This window comes from Bubalus bubalis, chromosome 5, assembly GCF_019923935.1.
Source record: "Bubalus bubalis isolate 160015118507 breed Murrah chromosome 5, NDDB_SH_1, whole genome shotgun sequence".
In the NCBI taxonomy this organism is placed as follows: domain Eukaryota; kingdom Metazoa; phylum Chordata; class Mammalia; order Artiodactyla; family Bovidae; genus Bubalus; species Bubalus bubalis.
The window spans coordinates 41141842-41161492 of NC_059161.1; the positions used below are offsets into that span (position 1 = coordinate 41141842).

General features: G+C 38.0%; 2 protein-coding genes across 13 annotated transcripts in view; both read right to left on the minus strand.

Annotated features, from left to right (window-relative positions):
- Positions 1 to 2293, minus strand: part of C5H1orf105 (chromosome 5 C1orf105 homolog) — a 34637-nt gene extending 32344 nt beyond the window's left edge. Inside the window, exon 1 of the mRNA XM_025285926.3 lies at positions 1758 to 2293. Within this exon, the coding sequence (XP_025141711.3) occupies positions 1758 to 1778 (21 nt within the window). The 5' untranslated portion in view covers positions 1779 to 2293. The remainder of the gene's footprint in view (positions 1 to 1757) is intronic.
- A 2267-nt stretch (positions 2294 to 4560) lies between these two features.
- The window catches only part of DNM3 (dynamin 3), a 646455-nt gene continuing 631364 nt past the window's right edge, over positions 4561 to 19651 (minus strand). For 7 of the 12 annotated variants that reach the window (XM_025285927.3, XM_044943014.2, XM_025285929.3 and 4 more), the window contains one exon: positions 9782 to 14928. In XM_025285927.3, the coding sequence (XP_025141712.1) occupies positions 14859 to 14928 (70 nt within the window). In that variant the 3' untranslated portion in view covers positions 9782 to 14858. Of the gene's footprint in view, positions 5905 to 9781; positions 14929 to 19651 lie in introns of those variants that run through there. The other 5 variants (XM_025285935.3, XM_025285936.3, XR_006551163.2 and 2 more) reach the window with 5 other exon arrangements.

Consider the following 19651-nt stretch of genomic DNA (forward strand, 5'->3'; position numbering starts at 1 on the left):
TTTTCTGTCATCATCCAGCAGCGGCCGGCACCTGGGTTTCAGGATCAGCCTGAGTGAGCTCTTGTGCCCTAACAAACTAGCTCTCCAGTCCCTTGACTGTACTTTTGCAGGGGTGGTGGAGCACATTTACCAGAGCTGAGGTCGAGGGGTACTGTCCCCTCAGGCCCCTGAAAAGCTAGCTTTCCCCAGCTAAGGGGGCTGCTTCTGCTTTTCCCAGCTCACTTACAGGACGGCCCGGGGGCCTTTTGCAGAGCCCAAGAACACTTGGACTCTGGTCAGTGAGAATACTGCGGGTCTCCTGCTCTTTGTAAGCTGCAAAATAAACAGATCTTTAGGCCCCAGGCAGCTTTTGTGTTTGAGGCTGAAAGCGTTTCTGTCTTTAAAAGAGAAAAAAGCAGCAGGAGGAAGAACAGTCTCCTTGGCGCTAACTTCTCTTTGCTGCCTCTAAAATACAGCCAGAGAGAGGAGGATGAAAAGTGAGCCCTTAAGGATCTGAAAGACTTGTTTTTCCATTGGGTTATACGGAGCTTCAAAAATATCCTTTGTTAGCAGCTGTTTTGAGAGGGAGGACCCACTTCAGTGTTACTCTCTTGAGGATCGTAAGTCTCTTTGGACCCTGGGGCTTGCTAAGACTGTCTTTACTGTGTGCCCGCTCAAGAGGATCACTGAAGATGTGAGCTGTGGTGAGATTAGGACCTGGTAAGGAGTACTGTAAAATGTGATTTGATTAAAAAAAAGCATGAGAGTAGCAGTTTATAGCGTTGACTCATCCAACAACCTACCACCTGATCCAATCTTAAATGTTGACAGTACTGTGATCTGATAGTAATTTATAGTATTAAAAAATCAAAATACAGATGTATATTCAAATGGACTTACAAAACAAAAAAAGAGGCTCAAAGACTTGGAGAATGAACTTATTGGGGGGAAGGACGGGAGGAAGGGATAATTAAGGAGTTTGGGTTGGAGATGTACATACTGCTATATTTAAAACAGATAGCCAACAAGGACCTACTGTGTAGCACAAGGAACTCTGCTCAATGTTACGTGGTAGCCTGGATGGGATGGAAGTTTGGGGGAGAATGGATACACGTATATGCATGACCGAGTCCCTGTGCTAGTCACCTGAACTCACAACATTTGTGAATTGGTTATACCCCAATACAAAATAAAAAGTTTTTTTAAAAATCAGGTGTATATTATGGTAATGAAGGCAGCTAGTGTGTCCATTTAAATGAGGAACATACAGGGGTGTGGTGGCATTTGAGCTCCATCTGATTTATTCAGATATAGATTCTATAGGATTATAAAGGGCAATAGAGGTTTTCTTCTTTTTTAGCTATCTTTTCTCTCTGTGGATGAGGTTCATGTCTTTGAAATGGATTCACAGTTGCAAAGATTTATTTCAGAATCTTATGGAACTGGACTAAAGATTCCAATATCAATTTTCTGAGTTTAAAAAAAAATTATACTTAGTGCTGAGTTATAAAACAGATGTTGTCAAGTACAGGATTTTTCAAACTCAGGGATGAAGGGGACTGAAGGGTCCAAGCTCCAAACCCACTGAAGGTGTCCATGTTTGTATGTGAACAGCTGAGGTTATCTCCTTATCTCCTCTTGGCTCTCAACTTTGAGGATGTTTGCTGAAAAATGCTTCAGTGTACATGTGGCTCCCAAGGCTTACAGACATATATCACCAGTGGAAATCTCTAAGGAGAGTACAGCAAGTTTTTTTTTTTTTTTTTTCTTTTCCCTACCTTTAGTTCTCTTTTCTCCATCTCTTGCGTGGTCTGCGAGTTTCTAGCTAGAGGCTGGAGGACTCTCACTCCTCTCACTGCGTCCAGTGGAAGACCAATGCAGGACACCTTCTGAATCTAAAGCCTTCTTGTTAGAAGCCAAAGCAAAGTTAACAACAGACTGCTTCAGTTTCAATCCCACTATGTCTTTCTCAACCCACACTTAACGTGATTTAGAGTCTTCTATTATACTATTCCATGAGAAATGAAAAGTTTGGTTTCTGATTGGCTGAAATGAGTTCTGTTATTTTTTTGTCAGAGGTCAAAATCACCACATTCTAGAATGCTAGCAGGCTTTGGGTCAAGTGGATAATCTGATTCTAGGACTCAAATAGTTGCTTTAGCATGGAAGTCAGTAACAGTTCTCCCTGGAAAAAAGTCCAAAAATTTTTCCTGTCATAGCTTATATTAGAATTTCTTATTTCCCTATTTTGTCAGCTACTTTTATCCTATTAATGTATCTGGTATTCCCAGTAACTAGGACATTCTTATAAATTCAAGGAATGTTTGATATATAAAGGGATGGGAATACTTAAGAATATGTATTAAAGATATAATAGTTTATTTCTCCCAAAGATCCTGATTCAACTCTGAAGAACTGTACTTCTTCAGCTCTCTATCCAATATTGAGGGGTGAGGAGGGAGGGAGAGCTGAGCAAGGGTATACTATAAAACACAGAAATGGTAGGAACAATAAAGAAATATGAACAAACCTCTGAATAGTTTAATTTTACTCCAGGCTTCTTCCCACCCCCACCACCCCATCCCGTCAGTCCCCTTTCTTCTCACCAGTCTAATGTGAGGATGGGGCCATACCTGTTGGTTGAAGAGATGGATTAGGATTGCCAGGGAATCATTTCATTCAACTATGACTTCAGCTTTACTTTCTCATGGTCATCAGATCAATCTAAGTTTTAAACATCTAAATGCTATAACATTGCACATAGAAACAAGTTCAAGTTTCAGAGAGTGGAAAAATACCAAACACTTAAAAAAAGAAATGAACTGAGGTTTTCCTTCCTGTTGACAACCTCTGTTTGTATTTGGGGAGGTGGTGTGATATAACCCAGGAACTCTGGGTCTGTTGGGATGAGAATGCTATCAAATGAGAATGTTACACGATAAGAATACTGATTTAAAAAGTTAAATGTCTAGACTGAAGGTGAAAGGAAGGGCAACAGACTGCAAGCTGTGTGGTAGTCTGCATCAGTTCAGTCACTTTGAGGTAAAGTTGAGCTTTGGTTGACCCTCTGCTTTGGTGTCTTTGAATTTCCTTAGTCACCAGTGCTTCTAACTCTCAGTCACTGGACCTGTGATGCAAATACACAGTGATATATTAACATGCAAGATGAAAATTTTCACCTGAGAGATAAGCTGGTTTTGCATTTTGGGGAGGAACATGTAGTCCTTGAAAAAGATTTTTATGGCCCATAGAAAGGACATTGGTAGTGAGGGTCCTCATTGCTGTACTGAGGTGGTTCTTGCCCACATCTGAGCTGCCTCTCCTTGCCAGTGCTTGTCTAGGTCAGCCAGGAAGTGAGTGGAACACCGAGTCCTGATCAACAGTGTTTTACTTTCCCATCCTGTAGTTTCTTTCTTCATGTGCTAAAGCAAGGCACATGGAGAAGTGATCCAAGAGGAGATCCTTTAAAACTCTAACATAGACCAAATAAATATTCAAAAGGAAAACTCTGAATTAAATCTCAAGCCTTTAGTGGAAAGCTTCAGATCACATATTTGGCAGGATAAACTATGTTACCTTAACAACTTATTGACCACAGACATATTAATTCATCTTTTGTTACACAAGCATTATTGTTCTGAGTGTTTCAACAGTCATTTATATAACAAATCACCAGCCACAGACATCAGTTTCTACAAAAATCCCCCGGTCAATAGTGTGTTAATAATTATCATTTTATTTGGGTAAGTCTTTGGGATTAGTTTTTAATGATAGCTTAAAATTTCAGAGTTGAAATTATCATTTGAGGATTAAGGTATAAAAAAAGTTCTCTTCCTGAAAACTCATAAAGATTTTGTTCTTCCAGTACTTTACTGACATCATTAGGAATCTTCTCAATGTGGCAACATTTCTTTGCCTTGTACTTTTACTCGAATGCTGTGTTTTTTCCCCTGAACTTGCCAAATAGAATATATGAGGTTTACATGTTTCAGACCAAAAATTTCTCCCATAATCTAACATAATCTTATGTACTTTGTCACCTAAAAAACAATGAAAATAGGAAAAAATGTCTTCATTTTTTCAGTTCAGTTCAGTTGCTTCAAATCAGTTCAGTCGCTCAGTTGTGTCTGATTCTTTGTGACCCCATGAATCGCAGCATGGTCCATCACCAACTCCAGGAGCTTGCTCAAACTCATGTCCATCGAGTCGGTGATGCCATCCAACCATCTCATCCTCTGTTGTCCCCTTTTCCTCCTCCAAAATGTCTTTGTGCAATAATAATTATTAATGAGATTCCTGGGAGCAGACTGAATTTATTCGGTTCTCTGTGTCTTTTCTAGACACCCAGGATTTTTGCTTCATCTTTCACTCTTCTATTGGACAGACATTTCAACTGAAGATCGATTACTATTCTCCACCAAATATCATCCTAAATCACAATGCTTTAAGAACTTAAAATCAGTCATTTTCAATTGAAGCTCCTTTGCAGGTCAAATTACGTATTTTTCACCATACCTGGTTTTAGTTGAAACAAACTCCTATTTTAACTTGGATCTTCTTTAGAAAAAGAAACAGAACACATTTCATTTTTTATATAGAATAAACTTTGTTTTTATTATAGACATGGATCAAAAATAAAAGTTTTTCTGTACATATGACATACAGTGCAAATGAAAGGCTTTTAAATACCACAGATAGACATGTTGTTGGACACAAAAGGAGATGAATGATGGGGGTTAGGATGGTCGTCCAGGAACTGCAGGAGGGGGTCGCCTAGTGAAAACAAAACAAAATAATAAAAAGAAAAACATAGATGCAGAGGAAGAAAACAATGTTTAAACCAGAAAACAAATCCAAATAAGAGCATGCAAAAATAATCCCACAAAAATCAAATTTAAATCAGACAAAAAACATGCAGACATGCAAGGGAAATGAGAGATCATGTGGCATAGTAAGCAGCTCCTGGGCTGTTTCCTGGCTACCAGTCATGTGCTAGGTATGAGCCATTTAAGCCTACTCCAAACCCATATTATTTTGTACCATGGAATGATATTCATGCAATCATATTCAGGAAAACTGGGAATAGTACCAGAGCCACATACCTTTATAACTTGAGTATTTGTTTCCCAACCCTGATTTTGTGACATTCAGTTATTTTCAAAGATTTCAATAAATGTTGTGAAATCTCCATAGGGGGAGAGGGAGTTGATAGAGCAATATGACAGGGGAAATTTTTTTTTAAGATGAGGGACAGTAGAAGGCAGCAAGAGACCAGATGAGCAATGTAGTCACAAGGTGGAAAATATCAGGGGTCAATCTTGGAGAAAAGGGCTGGAAATGAGAATTTCCTCCAGGTGAAAATCCTGATGTGATAGCCTTTCTAGGCCCAGGCAAACTTGGAGGCTACATCCGGTTCATGGTGACGTGAGGATTTTGTAAAATTTCTCTTTGACTCCGAGTTAGGTGCAACTGAAGCTCTGATTTATTCTGAACTGGGTCCAGGGTAAGTGAAATTTGGTTTGCTGGTTCTTTTTCTGTATCCCTAGCCTGGCTTGCATCTTGTCAGGTTCACTGGTTGTGAAAGAAGGGTCCAGAGATGTGGTTAGTTTTGACGTCAGCCTCTCTGGATGATGGGCTGGTAGAGAAGATACAGTAAAGGCTACACAGCAACGCACAGCTCTGTAAGTAGGAAAACAGCAGGCCAGTGAAGCTTTCCCATGGGTTTCCTGCAAAAGTCTACATTTAATTTCCTCTTTCTAACTCAACTGGTAATGAGCTCAACATTACAGCAAGCCATAGAACTGCGAGGTTAGTTCAGTACCCCGCTCCCTGTGGGACTTCTTTTTGGCTACTCGTCCAGGTGTTCAACAACATACTCACTTCCATCTTACTTCTGTAACACTTCAGTGAGTGGAGCAAGGAGGTCTACAAAAAAACAAAAACAAAAACAAACTTCTTTTTCATCTTCTATAAAATGTTAATGCAGCCAAGCTGACGGGGGTATTTCTTAGCAACAGTGAAAAATGATCTTACCTTTCCTAAAGTCCAAGACCAATTTTTCTTTGGTCCAATTTAAGCTGGCTGCACTTAAGGAGGTCTCCCATCCATTTATATGATGAAGAACTTATTATGGGTCCGTAACCTTTCAACTGTGGGGGGTCTGCAAGCCTTTAGCTTTAGAGATCCAGGTAATGGGTATCCCTAGTGTTTTTGTGAAGAAAGTGTAATTAAATTCCTGTCAGGCTTGGTGAGATTTATCACCTGCCCAGCAAACAGAAACTATTTTTGAGTTCTGAAGGGGCTTTAGAACACTTTAATGACCTCAGCAGGGTGGGGAGGTGAGCCATTAAACTGAACAGCAAGTCCACAGTGCTGAAGGGACATTTTGTCAGCATATGCCAAAGTGCCTTCCTGTTTGAGTTTGGTGTTCTAGTCCAGAAACAGGGTCAGAAGCTTTATGTCTTGGAATATATTTCATGAACAACTAGAATGTTTGCTTCAACCACTGGAGAAATGTGTATACATTTATCCCCTTAGCTCTTTTCTTTCCTCTTCACTCATCCTGTATCTAACTTTCCACTTGTTGCCAAAAAGGCATGCTTGGTGATGACACCATACATTGGCTCAGAGCTACTTCTATTATGGATCTTGGCAATTTTTTTTTTTTTTTTACTATTTCTTTTCCAGAATTTTCTATATCAGGGATTTCCAACCTCTGGGGATATAATGACTGATGATCTGAGACTGAGCTGAAGTAATAATAATTAGAAATAAAGTGCACAATAAATGTAATGCATTTGAATCATCCTGAAATCATCCCCACCCCCTGAACCTCTGCCCTGGTCAGTGGAAAAATTGTCTTCCACGAAACCGATCCCTGGAGCCAAAAAGGCTGAGGACTGCTGCTCTGTGTTACTTAACACAATGCTGAAATGCTTGAAGGCATTTGCTGAAAATACTGGGGCTTTTTATATGAAGGGCAACAAAGGAACTTTCTATTGTTGCCACTTCTAACAGTTGAAACTTGAAGTATTGAGTTTGGACTACTGAGTGGGGATACTGAGTTGCTAGCACTTTTGAAAACTCATCATGCCAGCATTCACTGTACAAGCAAATTCTCCCTAGTTAAGATGATCATTTCAGGTTATACCTCCTTAAGTTTTCTGAAAATAACTTCAGAGAATCGTTTGGCCAAAACAGGAAGTAGAGGGGCAGGAAAACCTGTGTGTGGAACATGGGCATAATTCATATATACATAAAAGACCCCATTATTCATAAGAATGATGAATTACCCACATTCTCTTGGATCTACCTCAATGCTGCAATCTGTTCTTATGGTGACATTCCTCTGGCAAGAGCCCTGGAAAGGCCTTCCTTATAACTTTGTTCTCTTCTGTTACAATCTCACAAAACATGCTCTGCTTGTTTCCTTTGCCCATCACTTAGATAACTTCACATCCCTGAGAAGTGGGTGAGCCTGAAGGCTTGGGAAAGTGAGACAAGAAAGGCAGTAAGAACAGGTGTTCTTCTCAATGTTTCTCTGATGATCTCCACTTTTAAGTCAACTTTGATCTCTCCCTTCACAAGAATACATTAGGGGTAATGTAATTAATTCAAAGGAGTGGAAAAATTGTCTTCCACGAAACCAACCCCTGGAACCAAAAAGGCTGTGGACTGCTGCTCTATGTTACTTAACCCAATGCTAAAATGCTTGAAGGCATTTGCTGAAAATACTGGGACTCCGCTCAGTATAACTTTCTCAGGTAATTACATGACTTCCAGTGTATTCTTGTGAAGGGAGAGATCTAAGTTGACTTAAAAGTGGAGATCATCAGAGAAGCATTGAGAAGAAGGCCTGTTCTTATTGCTTTTCTTGTCTCACTTTCCCAAGCCTTCAGTATTTTCTCTCACTTTGGAGTGAGAGAGTCAAAGTCATATTGAAAATGTTCTGAGTTCTCCACAAGGCTCCCTAGGACTCATGGCATGTCTGTCGCTATCTGCTTTCAGGTCTCCTGCTCCTATGTGACCTACCTGGTTGGGTCTCAGACCCCACTGTGACAAAGCACCAGAATACCAGGAAGACGGTCCTAAATTGGGATCTCTGGTTATGATGACATTTTATCACCCAACTTTGTGTTAGTGATGGTCTGTACTGGGATAATCTCACTCAATGCATTTGCCTGAGGCAAAGAGCTGACTCATTTGAGAAGACCCTGATGCTGGGAAAGATTGAGGGCAGGAGGAGAAGGGGACAGCAGAGGATGAGATGGTTGGATGGCATCATGGACTCAATGGACGTGGGTTTGGGTAGACTCTGGCATTTGGTGATGGATACAGAGGCCTGGTGTGCTGCGGTTCATGGGGTTGCAAAGAGTCGGACACAACTGAGCGACTGAACTGAACTGAACCTGGCCTAAAGCCACTAAAACAGTGCTTCCTAAGGCATGTACCTCAGAACACTAGTCCTGTAGTATAGTTCATAGATGCTCTATGAACAAAGCATTGATGTTAAAATAAATCTGAGAAACATGGAGACACTAGCCCTGTAATCTGATATGAGAGCTTCTGTAGAGTCTTCTAGCGAAGAAACCTTTAATGTTTAGTCATCTTTTCCCAAGTATATTTAATCGAGAGGGTCTTGGTGTATGAATGTGTAAAACATTAAAATCTCATGGAGTGGACTTTGGGAAACTCCAAATTAAAGTTGTAGTTTTAGCCAACATCTCTTGCGTGCACTCTCTAAGTATCAGGCTGCCTCAGTGTGAAAGAACTCCAAGAAATGGTCTTAAAAGGGGCAATGTCAGGTGTGTGATGAAATGAGTACTTCTCAGGATGAGATTTAAAGATTCCAGCAGAAAAACAAGAATCTTGAAAACTAATTGGGCAGATATTTACATTGATGTCAGAACTATTTTAAAAATACAAATGGAAATCTGCCAAACAGTTACAATAAGGTCCTTCGGTTTGGGTATTTCTATCAGGAACAATTCTGAATAAGAATCATGCAGTAAGGCATGCACAACACAAGGGCACAGCAGGATTCACATCCTGACTCTTTCTTCCATTAAGAGGCTTCCTCTGAAGACACTTATGGATCCTCTCACAGAACATGTATAGACATGAGAAAGAAATTACAACAGGAAAGTGTGAATTAACCCAACAGTCTTTCCAATTCATCTTTCCACAAGGAGTCTATCCTAAACACAAAGGGAAAGTAAATCAAAATTTCTCTCCTCCCATTCCCTTTTTACAAAGAGTCTTTCTCTATCCTCTGGAAATTCAGCTGGGATAAGGACATGTGTAACTACTGAACACTCTTCCATTTTCTTAATACTGGGGAAATGAAAAGTGGTAACTTCTCCCATCAACACACCATGAATAAACAATGGAGGTCAACTGTTGAGTCAGAAGCTCAATTACTTTCTGTAAGAAATGCCTTCTGTAGACCTAGATTTTCAGAATCACTTCCTTTTCAATAGCTAAGTGTCGCGGTGCTTCTTGGCAAGTGTCACTTTGCACACTCCAGCAGCCGAAGGTTTGTGTCCTTCTTTAACTTAGTAAAACAATGATTTCAAGTCAGTAGTAAAATGTTTCCCACTCTCCTGCCTTTGATTTGTTCAACTTGCTCCCTTTAAAAATCTCATTCTTCCCCAAATTAATGACACTAATGTCAAATGCTATCATTCTCCATACTGGTAATTCTGGGACAATTGGATTAAAAAGAGTTCTAAGTATTTACAAGTCAGATCTTACCGATAAGCAAAGACATGACTCAAATATATACAAGAATGAGGAAGGGGGAGTCCTTCAAATGTTATCATTTATTTCAGGTTCAATAGTACAGCTTCACATTTTCACAACAGGTACACATGACCTTCTAGAATGATACAGGATTTAAAGGAAGTTGCTTCAAAATGTCCATTCACAGAGTCCATCCATATATATCAGCATTAAGAAATCCTGAAAAACGCTTTTTCAGGATTCTGACAGTGGAAAGTATTCTGGCTCAAATTAAAGAATTGACATAAAAGGCAAGATTTTGCTTCTGTACACTCCTTCTTAATATAAAAAAGCAAAAAAACGAGTTTGATTTTGAAAAGGGAGAGAAAAGAAACATAGGCAAGCAAACCAAAGGCTATACATATGAAATTAAACAAAAATCAAGTAATGGTGGAATTTCTGATTGGGAAGGACCATTTTTATCAAATTGACAACAGACAATGCAAGAGATTAGACAGAATAATTTTACAGTAATTTAAAAAACATTACATTAAGAAATCAGAGGGTAAAAATAAAAAAGAAATGAAGCCTTGAGCTGAGCCATGTGTAAAACCTCAGACCAGAGAGGTGAGTGTGTGTGTGTGTGTGTGTGAAAGTCGCTCAGTCATGTCTGACTCTTTGCGACCCCATGGACTGAAGCCTGCCAGATTTCTCTGTCCATGGAATTCTCCAGGCAAGAATACTGGAGTGGGTTGCCATTCCCTTCTCCAGGGGATCTTCCCAACCCAGGTCTCCCATATTGCTGTTGGGTTCTTTACCGTCTGAGCCACCAGGGAAGCCCAGACAGGTGAGAAGTCTCACCAATATACCGGTATGAACAGGTCTTAAGACAAACAGGAGATTCTTCCTTGAGTTCCCTGTCTTTTGTTCTCATATATACCAACATTCTTACACATATATACAGATAGCAAGGCATATACAACATATGCTTCAAAATCTTAAAATTTCACAATACAGAACACCACATAATGTTAAACATACCAACTAAACAGGATGACTGAAGATTATCTAAAAGACACACTTGAGTTTTTGAGAAAGGAATGAGTGATCTAGTGAACCAATAACTGTTTCTTGGAAACTATCAACAGCCTCATTCACATTAAACTCTGAGTTCATAGCTTTCAGCCCTCTTGGTGAAATAATATAAAACTCATGGCTTGAGTCTCAAATATTATCTTCTTTCATCGAGTTCCATAGTTCAAAGACCTACTATTTAAGCTTTATTCTCAATGTTAAGGAGATTCCTATCAATTTCAAATAATTATACTGTCCGACAAATGAAAAATGTCTACCTGAAAAAGTGAATAGATGACTTGCCTTTGAGGTATTACATAACTTCTTCCCTGCATTTTAAGCAATTTACTCAGAAAAATCCACTACTTGTATTATTATACTGCTAGATCCCTCTAAAATTTTGACATTTACCATAGAGAAGAAGATGACTATATAGACCAACTTAGCTTTAAAAGATTCAGCTCAGCAATCTAAGAATAATTTTTATAACTCTATCAGTGATCTTAAAGGTAGGTTTACAGATCTTACACTTACTATGAGCTAGCTATATTGGCAAAGATAATTTCTTCTTTAAGAGCAATGTTGTGAATTTAGATGTAAATGTCTGTAAATTATTATTATTATTTTGCCTGCAGATGTTATTCTACCATGTTGTCATGGAAATTCTGAGCCTTGTGCCTCTCAGAATGAATACAATACAAAAAAATTTTGTACATCTCATGTATGTTTGGGAAATGAACCACTGTTATCACGTATTATGGCAGATACTCTAAGGCTAACTCCTGTATTAGCATAGTTTAAAAAATAATTCATACTCACAAAGCACATGTATACATATTTACACCCATACATATACATATATACACGATACACATACAATCACATTCATGCTCGTGGCATTTTAACAAGTAATTTTAAACCTACTTGCCCAAAAGGGCACAAAATACATGTACTTACACAAATTTACTATGTATATACTATACACATAGTCTGTATAGAGACACATGCATAGAAAGTATGTGTGTACACAGAAACATCAACATTTGTCACATACTGGTATTAGGTCCCATTTCATACTTGAGAATTATGGCTACAGTCTATACTAAAAAGTCATAAAATGAATATATATGACTACTCTTTAATTCTAAAGTCAGAAGGCTTATAGTTATATCACAGGAACTTGGTTTTATTATCATGTTTTGGAACAATGTTATTATCTGAACAAGTAGGCAATTTGCTAATTAAACAGACCCTACTGCTCTTCTATGTTACAGACTACAGCTAGAAGCAATATTCAGAGGAGTCATTTTGGTAGATGACATCTGAAAATGTAATATATCTGTTCTAAATCAATACTATTTCAATCATCTGTCCACAACTGAGTTGATGGCAGGTCCAATTAGTCAATAAGCATGCAAGATTTAGCATGTGACAATAAAATAGATTTACCCATCAAATAAACACACAGTTTATTTTTCAAAATCCTAAAATCACTGTATGTTTTATTATACTAGACATGATGGAGCTGCATCTGTTGTTCAGGCAACATTGGAGGAATCAGGGGGCAGTTACACGAAAGACCTGAAGTGTATGGGGAATACTTAGAAAGCTCAGTAAGTGACATTCCCATCTAAACACCTGATATGAATGCTGTCCTCTAAACTCTGCACATCCTAGAGCTTGTGACTTCACTTACATTGACATCTCCTTTTAACAGGATGCAAACCCTTTGGGAAATGGGATTAATACTGATCACATGACACAGTACTGCAGTAAAGTGAAAATATTTTCCAACATGATGCTGAAATTCCAGGAGAGAGGGTGGGTTCTATTAGAAATAGCTTAGAAGTAAAATAAAACAAAAATGTACACACAAGATGAGACAGCTGAGACAGGGAAACTGTAGGGTTATAAACCTAGAGCAAAAGCCAAAGGTGACAAATGCCATTGTTTATGACTGCATAAAACCAGTGCAAAGAAACTTGGAAAACAGATTTCCAATTTTCTTTGACATGGTTTGTGCTGATCTAAGAACACACCAGTGGTTATCCACAATATTTTCCTTTAACCAAAGGAAACTTTTGAAATATAGAAAAATGCAAAACCACATATAGCACAAAGCCAAACCCTGAAGTATATAGTCCATTAGATGCCTATTTTAGAGAATTCAAAGGAAGAAGCAAAGGGAATCCTAAAAAGAGGAAATTTTCTGAAAAGATCTCACTGTAGACTATTCCTTTTACTTAACATATTTCCACTCAGCTGCAATGCTGTTTTAAAAATACGGTATGTATCTTGTACCTCTGTTCCATTCACAAAGAGTTAACTTTTTTCCACGAGAAAACATAAGATACGAGAAGATTTAGGGTGGCGATTTAGCGTGGAGTTCTTTATACAATCACTTGTAATTTAAAAGTTGAAGGGCTCTTTTTGTAAATCTTGTATTCTCTGGTTTTTGCCTGAGTGGCCTAGTTTTAACCCTTTAGAATGAGTTCAAAACACCACCATTCAACTTGGCAAGTTCTCTTTTTAATAACGGTTAAACGTTTTTACTTCATACTTTACGGGTATCTGCTTTGGGTATAAACTACACAGGAAATTAAAGTTAAGGTAATGTACAAATCATGTTTGCTGCTTTCAAAGGGAGACATTTCAGTTGGCTAACCTGATTTACTTCTGCAGAACATGAAATGGTGTCATGGGACACAAATAGGCAGTGAATATTTGGTTTGCTGTCTGGGGACAGTTAGCAGACAAAATTCCAGTTGGCTTCTGGCCATTTCCTACATGCTAATCATCTACTCCTAGGTAGTCCAAAAGTCCACCTCGAGACTGAACTATTAACCCCCAGGCTAAGCTGCACTTGTAAATTTTAGAAATGTTAGAATTTGCCAATTTGCTTTAAATCTCGATGTCTTAACTATTTTCTGGAAGGACCTGGAAAGAGGCCCTGAAGTTGTTTGACTGCAGGAGAATGAGCTCTGCTCTTAACCCGGGGCATCTTTTTTTTCCATGCCAGGTCCCATTTTTAAAATATGGCTATCGTATAATAAGGCTCAGGATTTATTAAGGAAACCTAGAATGGATAAAAAGTTACATTAACCTGTTTCAAAGGTAGGCTAAATTTTTGCATTAGGGAATTACATATTAGCATGGAAAGAGAGACATATTTTTGCTCTAAATAAATCAAATGGAATTAGTGTCAAAGTGTAGTCAGTCATGCCTAAAATCAGATCAATATAAAAAATTAAATATTTTCTATGCTAGCCTTCACTGTAATCTGAGGCGGTAAATACATAGGTGAATAAAGAAATTACATTTGTCCAGATACTTCTTGAGATGTGATATTTTGCTTCTTCCTTAAACTCTGAAACTAACTAGCCAAATTTACTGACTGACTACCAAAAAGCAAGCTTTGATTCACTGTTGAATATGCTTCTAGCATGAAGCAAAAACACACTGGCATGAGAAGCCTTTTAGAGCAAGCAATGCATTAACTTTTCCTTTGCAAACAACTTTGTGCTTCTGGAAAAGTTTTATTTTTAAGGAATCTTAATTTTAAAAATTACTCCCTATCAGTTTTATGAAATAAAGAGGAAGGAGAGAGGCTCTAAACAGGTAATCCTGGAGAAGGCAGAAACATTTATAATAGACAATATAATTTTCATCAGTCAAAACAGAATGCAGGAAAATAAGTATATCATTTAGGTCTAAGCCCACCATCTCTTATCTCTTAAAAATTACACTGAATGGGCTCTCTGGTAGGTAATGTGGGAAACCTGTCAAAGCAATTTCAAATATATGCCAGGGTAGGCCAATGGTCCACAAAGCAGAGGGCGGCTATACAACCTACTTTGGTCGATACAACATACAAAACCTTAAAGAGTCAGCAGTTTTCAACAGTCAAACCCCAAAAGTTTGACATACCATGAGCAATGAAGGTGAGTGATGAATGCATTAGTCAAACTGGTTACTTGCCTACTGATGTCCATACATGCGACTACTCATGATTTACTGCAACAGTTACCAAATATTTTGCTTTCATAAAATTCATTAGTGATTAACTGCCATGCCAGACACTTCGTTTAGTCTAACAGGGAGGATTCTAGTGGACGGATTATAGTGGGACGAGTTGGTGATGGGGGTGGTCTCCGGCTAGAAAGAGAGAAAGAGAAAGGTAAAGAAACAAGTAGAGTAACTACTAGAAGGTTATCCCGAAGATACTGAGAAAGAGCCATCCCGCACATGCTCATGCACAAACAGGCTAGCAGGAATGGTTGCCATCTGTAATAACTTAATACTGTCACTTTTCACTCACCCAGCATTTTTAATGAAAATGAGATATTTTTCATATGCAAATCTTTCTAAAAACTGAAGTCCTCCCTCCCAATACTAATAAAAATATTAAATAATTTAAAAGCCATCTGAAAAAAAAATAAAAGCCATCAGAAATACACTGCATATTTCTCAGCCAGTAGAGTATGCCCACTCCAGCAACTAGTAAGGTATTTAGGCCTCAGAGACTAAAGGGGTTTGAATTTTTTTTCCCTTTATGTAATGTTCTTCCTCTTTTTTTTCCCCTGTCAGGATGTTAATTATCACTTCTCATTGCCCTCAGCAGTAGCTTTCTCCAATATATTCTATATTTTACTTCTAATTTACTGGGTACTAGAAAATCAGAAAATCAAGGTTTCTAGAGTTCTCTACAATAAGCATAAACAGGCTCAGGGTGAGTCCCTGAGTAAATTGCATGAGCTCTGGCTTCTATTTTGGGTCCTAAAAGTCTTATTTTTAGTAACAGTATTGCTCACTTTCTGATTGGTAATGGTGTTTCTAACAGCTGAGGTTTCTAAATAAACGAACTTCATATAATGAAATATTACTGTATCTGAGAATCTTCAGCTTTATACCAACTAATACTCTTTATTCATTGAATCCATACATTTATCCTAAATGCATTAATCAGCTTTTTATGTGTGTACTTGACTTTACACATTATATCTCAGAGGGTAATGTTTATAGCCAGTAAGATTCAACAAATTCTGCAAATTGAAACTTTTCTTCTTGATAAAACTCTTCCATTGATATTTTTCAGAAAGAGCCCTCCCACCCCCTTTCTGGAATTACTGTCATGTCATGAAGTTTTCTTCTTTATTGGACACACAAAATTGATCCAATCAAATACTCTTTCTCAGAACGAAGGAGTGAAGTTAGAAAAGCTAAAGAAAATGGTTATGCAATGTTAAAAATTACAGAGCTATAAGATAAAATTAGATGGTCAAGGAAAAATCAAAACAAAAGAGGTATCATTGGTTAATGGTAAAAGTACCAACTGCTTAAGTACAAACTCATAGATCTTAGTGGAGTTTCTTTTGCCTCCGGTGCTTGAAAAATATCCAAGGAACTGTGGAAGAAAGGGTTTTTCTTGGGAAGGTGCATGCCAGTTTAACCTCTTACACTAAGTCTTATCACTTAAGCAGCACTCAGTTTTTCAAAGTGTAACTACAGATACCTTATATGCACAGTATGGAACTAAACCAATTCCTACTAGCTGTTTAATTTGGGTAAACAAGTAAGTCCTTTTCCCGCAAAAGGCTACGGGGTAGTGTGACCACCAGAAATGTTTGGGCAATTTCCTGGCTGGGAAAAATCCTCCTGTTATTTCCTTTTCGCTTATGACAACGCAAAAACACCTGCCCTTTCACTAGCATACGGCTCATTTTCATTTGAAAGGATTATATGTTTGACTTACGTCCTGGCTTTGAACCCAGCCATTTTCTCCTTTGATGTGAACTTGCCAGAAGCCAGAGGTCATGTCCACTTGAGGGGTTTCATAGAGTGTTTAGCATGGAGCTGCCCTCAATGATGTCCTCAGAGTTCTCTTCTGATTCTTTTGTTTATCTGCTAGAACTGTATTCCTCCCTCCACACCCACCTTGGTGAAGTTTCTCTGACCTACCTTTTCCTATCTTGATGCTTCTCTAGCATCCCAATGTATTTCTAGAATTAGGTTTATATATTTATTGCCACTGACCAGAAATGGACTATGTCTTAGTCATCTTCACTTTCTTGTGGTGTCTAGGTCAGAGATTGTCATTCATTCATTGAACGTTTGACAAATGAATAAATGAAAGTTACTCCCAGAAGAAACAACTTATGAATACTTTTGATAGCCACTGATCTTTACATTATACTAAGGTATTTTAAAAAAATAAATCACTGTTCTAGCAAAAAAAAAAAAAAAAAACAACAGCTACAATGGCGTGTAGGATTTAGACTCTTAGAAACTCTACCTACAGGATATTTGACTGCTTAACTGTTTAGTAGATGTTTGGAATAAATACTAAATCATAGGCCCTTCCTCGGGGAGTTTGATAGTCACATAACCTATAGAAATATATTCTTAGCATTTTAGCAGTTATAGGAGGAGTGAGAAAGTTGGCCAGAATTTGAACCTGAAAAAGCAGAACTCCATCAGAAGGCTCAATAATGGGATGGGCTTAATTAGGGAATTTTATTTGAAAAAAGTAGACTTGAAATGACAAATGCAGCGAGGGGCAGAATACAGTGTAGCATGGTGGGCTAGAAACTGTTCCATGCATATGTGATAGCTTGGACTAAGTGTTGTAGCCAAGAGAGAAAGGAATGCAACTGAGTTCTCTTCTGATTCTTTGGTTCTTGGCTTAAATGTCATAGCCCAGCACTTCCTGACCATCGGATAATTTCCAACCACCACTCCTCACCACTTCATGGTTTTATGCATTTCATAGCACTTAACTGTTTGCCATTATGTATTTACTAGCTTATGGCCTGTGTTCTCCGGTAGACAGCAAATTTCTTGAGTGCAGAGACCACATATTCTGTATTTATTACATATATTCAGTATAATGTGATTAGAAGACAGTGAATAAATATTTATTAAATAGCAGACAAACAAGTGAATGACTGAAAAGTACCTACACAAAGATGTTCAGACAGGCTAGAGTATAGACTAGCTCAAGGAGAGTGGGTCCAGCGAGGCCAGAAATGCAACTTTTTTTGAAGCATTTGTCAGAGGTTTATATTTGAGACAGCACGTTTACACAGAAGTTGAAAGATGTGTATTTTAGCTCCAACTGCCAATTTGTATAATCATTAGTCACTAAACTTCTCTAAGCCTTAGTGTTCTCATCTATGACACAGGAGACTCAGACTAGATGATCTGTAACATGCTTTCCAGTTATGCACTGCATGTATAATTTATTGAGCATGTACTATGTGGTCTGTATTATGCTCCATAATTTTTAAAAACTCAAATCTATTCATAGTGGAATACAAATGGGCTAAGACAAATATGCAAGTGGTTTTACTACAGCACCCCATTTTAAGTGGAAAAAATGAGGCAAAATTTTGTAATTCAGGCTCAGAGCTTGAAAATACAATAATGTGGTTAAAGCAGGGGCAAATATGATTTTAATCATGGCATATAAAATTTGAAAGTCATAGGAGAATGTAGGTCTATAATGGGGTTAAAGAAACTAGAAATTAAGTGGGGAGGTGGAAGGGATGGACTCAATGATAGAGACAGAGAATAGAAAGATTGAAATACTCTGATGGCACAGCAACCTCTCCTTAATCTCCTCTCCAATCTTAGGACCGTGTTGATGCGACAAGACAAAGTCAACGATAATAGGCAATTGCAGAAAGAAGGCAAGGCAGGAAACTAAAAAAATACAACTTTCTGTTATGTGCCAGGTCTTTTGTTTGTCTTGTTCATCACCATATCCCAGAACTCAGCTTTGTCTTTGGCTCATGCTTTTTTTTTTTTTTTTTTTTTTCAAATAACTAAATCAGGAGAACCTATCCATTACGAGCACTTTAAGGGAGTCCCTAGGGCACTGAATAGGCACTGCACCCTGTGTGGTGAATTAATGATTGAAAAAGAAGAAAGATCAAATTTCCATCATGGTCTCTTAAAATAATTATGACATCTTTAAAATATGCCTAGTTTCAAGTTAAAATAACTCATACATGTACTTAGTAATTAAAAATCCTGAAGAGCTGGTCAAGCCTTCTGGAAGAAATAAGCACCATTTTATTTCTAAACAATAACCCCTTGATAAGCTAGTAAGGGAAACAATCTAAGAGAAGCATCAAGTTGTTCAGTGTGAATTTTCTTAATAAGTAATGCTAAGATGTTTGCCAACTTCAACACCAGAAAAACATTTAAGGTTTACTGTTAAAGTTCATTTCATTGGTCCAGTTCCTAACCATTCAAAGAGTTTCCAAAGACATTCACCTCATAAGACAGTTTGTTTTGGGCCAAGCAGAGTTATTTGTTTTGTACCAGATTTTTCTCCATTACTTTGCACAGAGATGGGCTTCATTAAATTACCCATTATATTGAAATGGAGCATCTTGCATCACTTAGTGTTTATTGAAACACTGTGTGGTGTGTGGGCGGTTTATGGTTACGATAGAAGAGCCATGTTTCTGCTTCTAAATCAAAGGGAAAGATGTAATACTTAAAGTTGCATTTGTAGCTGCAGGGATGGGCCGGGTGCATTATTTTGGACAATGACAAATTTTGTAAGAAAGTCGAATGTTCATACGGGGTGGGTGGCATGGTCGGGGAGAAACTGGCTACACTGATAAGAGAGAAGAATGAATCAATTCTCTGATTGTCTCATTTGATTCTTTTCTAAGAATGGGAGAACTAAATCTTCATTTGCTCTTCTCTGGGTTAGCTGGTTCTGAGTATTTACAATGCGTGACCGACCTTAATGGGTGCATCGTAACACCAATTACTGACATGGCTTGGTCTTTCTGCCCCTGCCTGTATTTCTCTTCAGGATGGAAAGTGAGATTTATCTATCTGATAAGTTTGTGAGCCAGCCTAG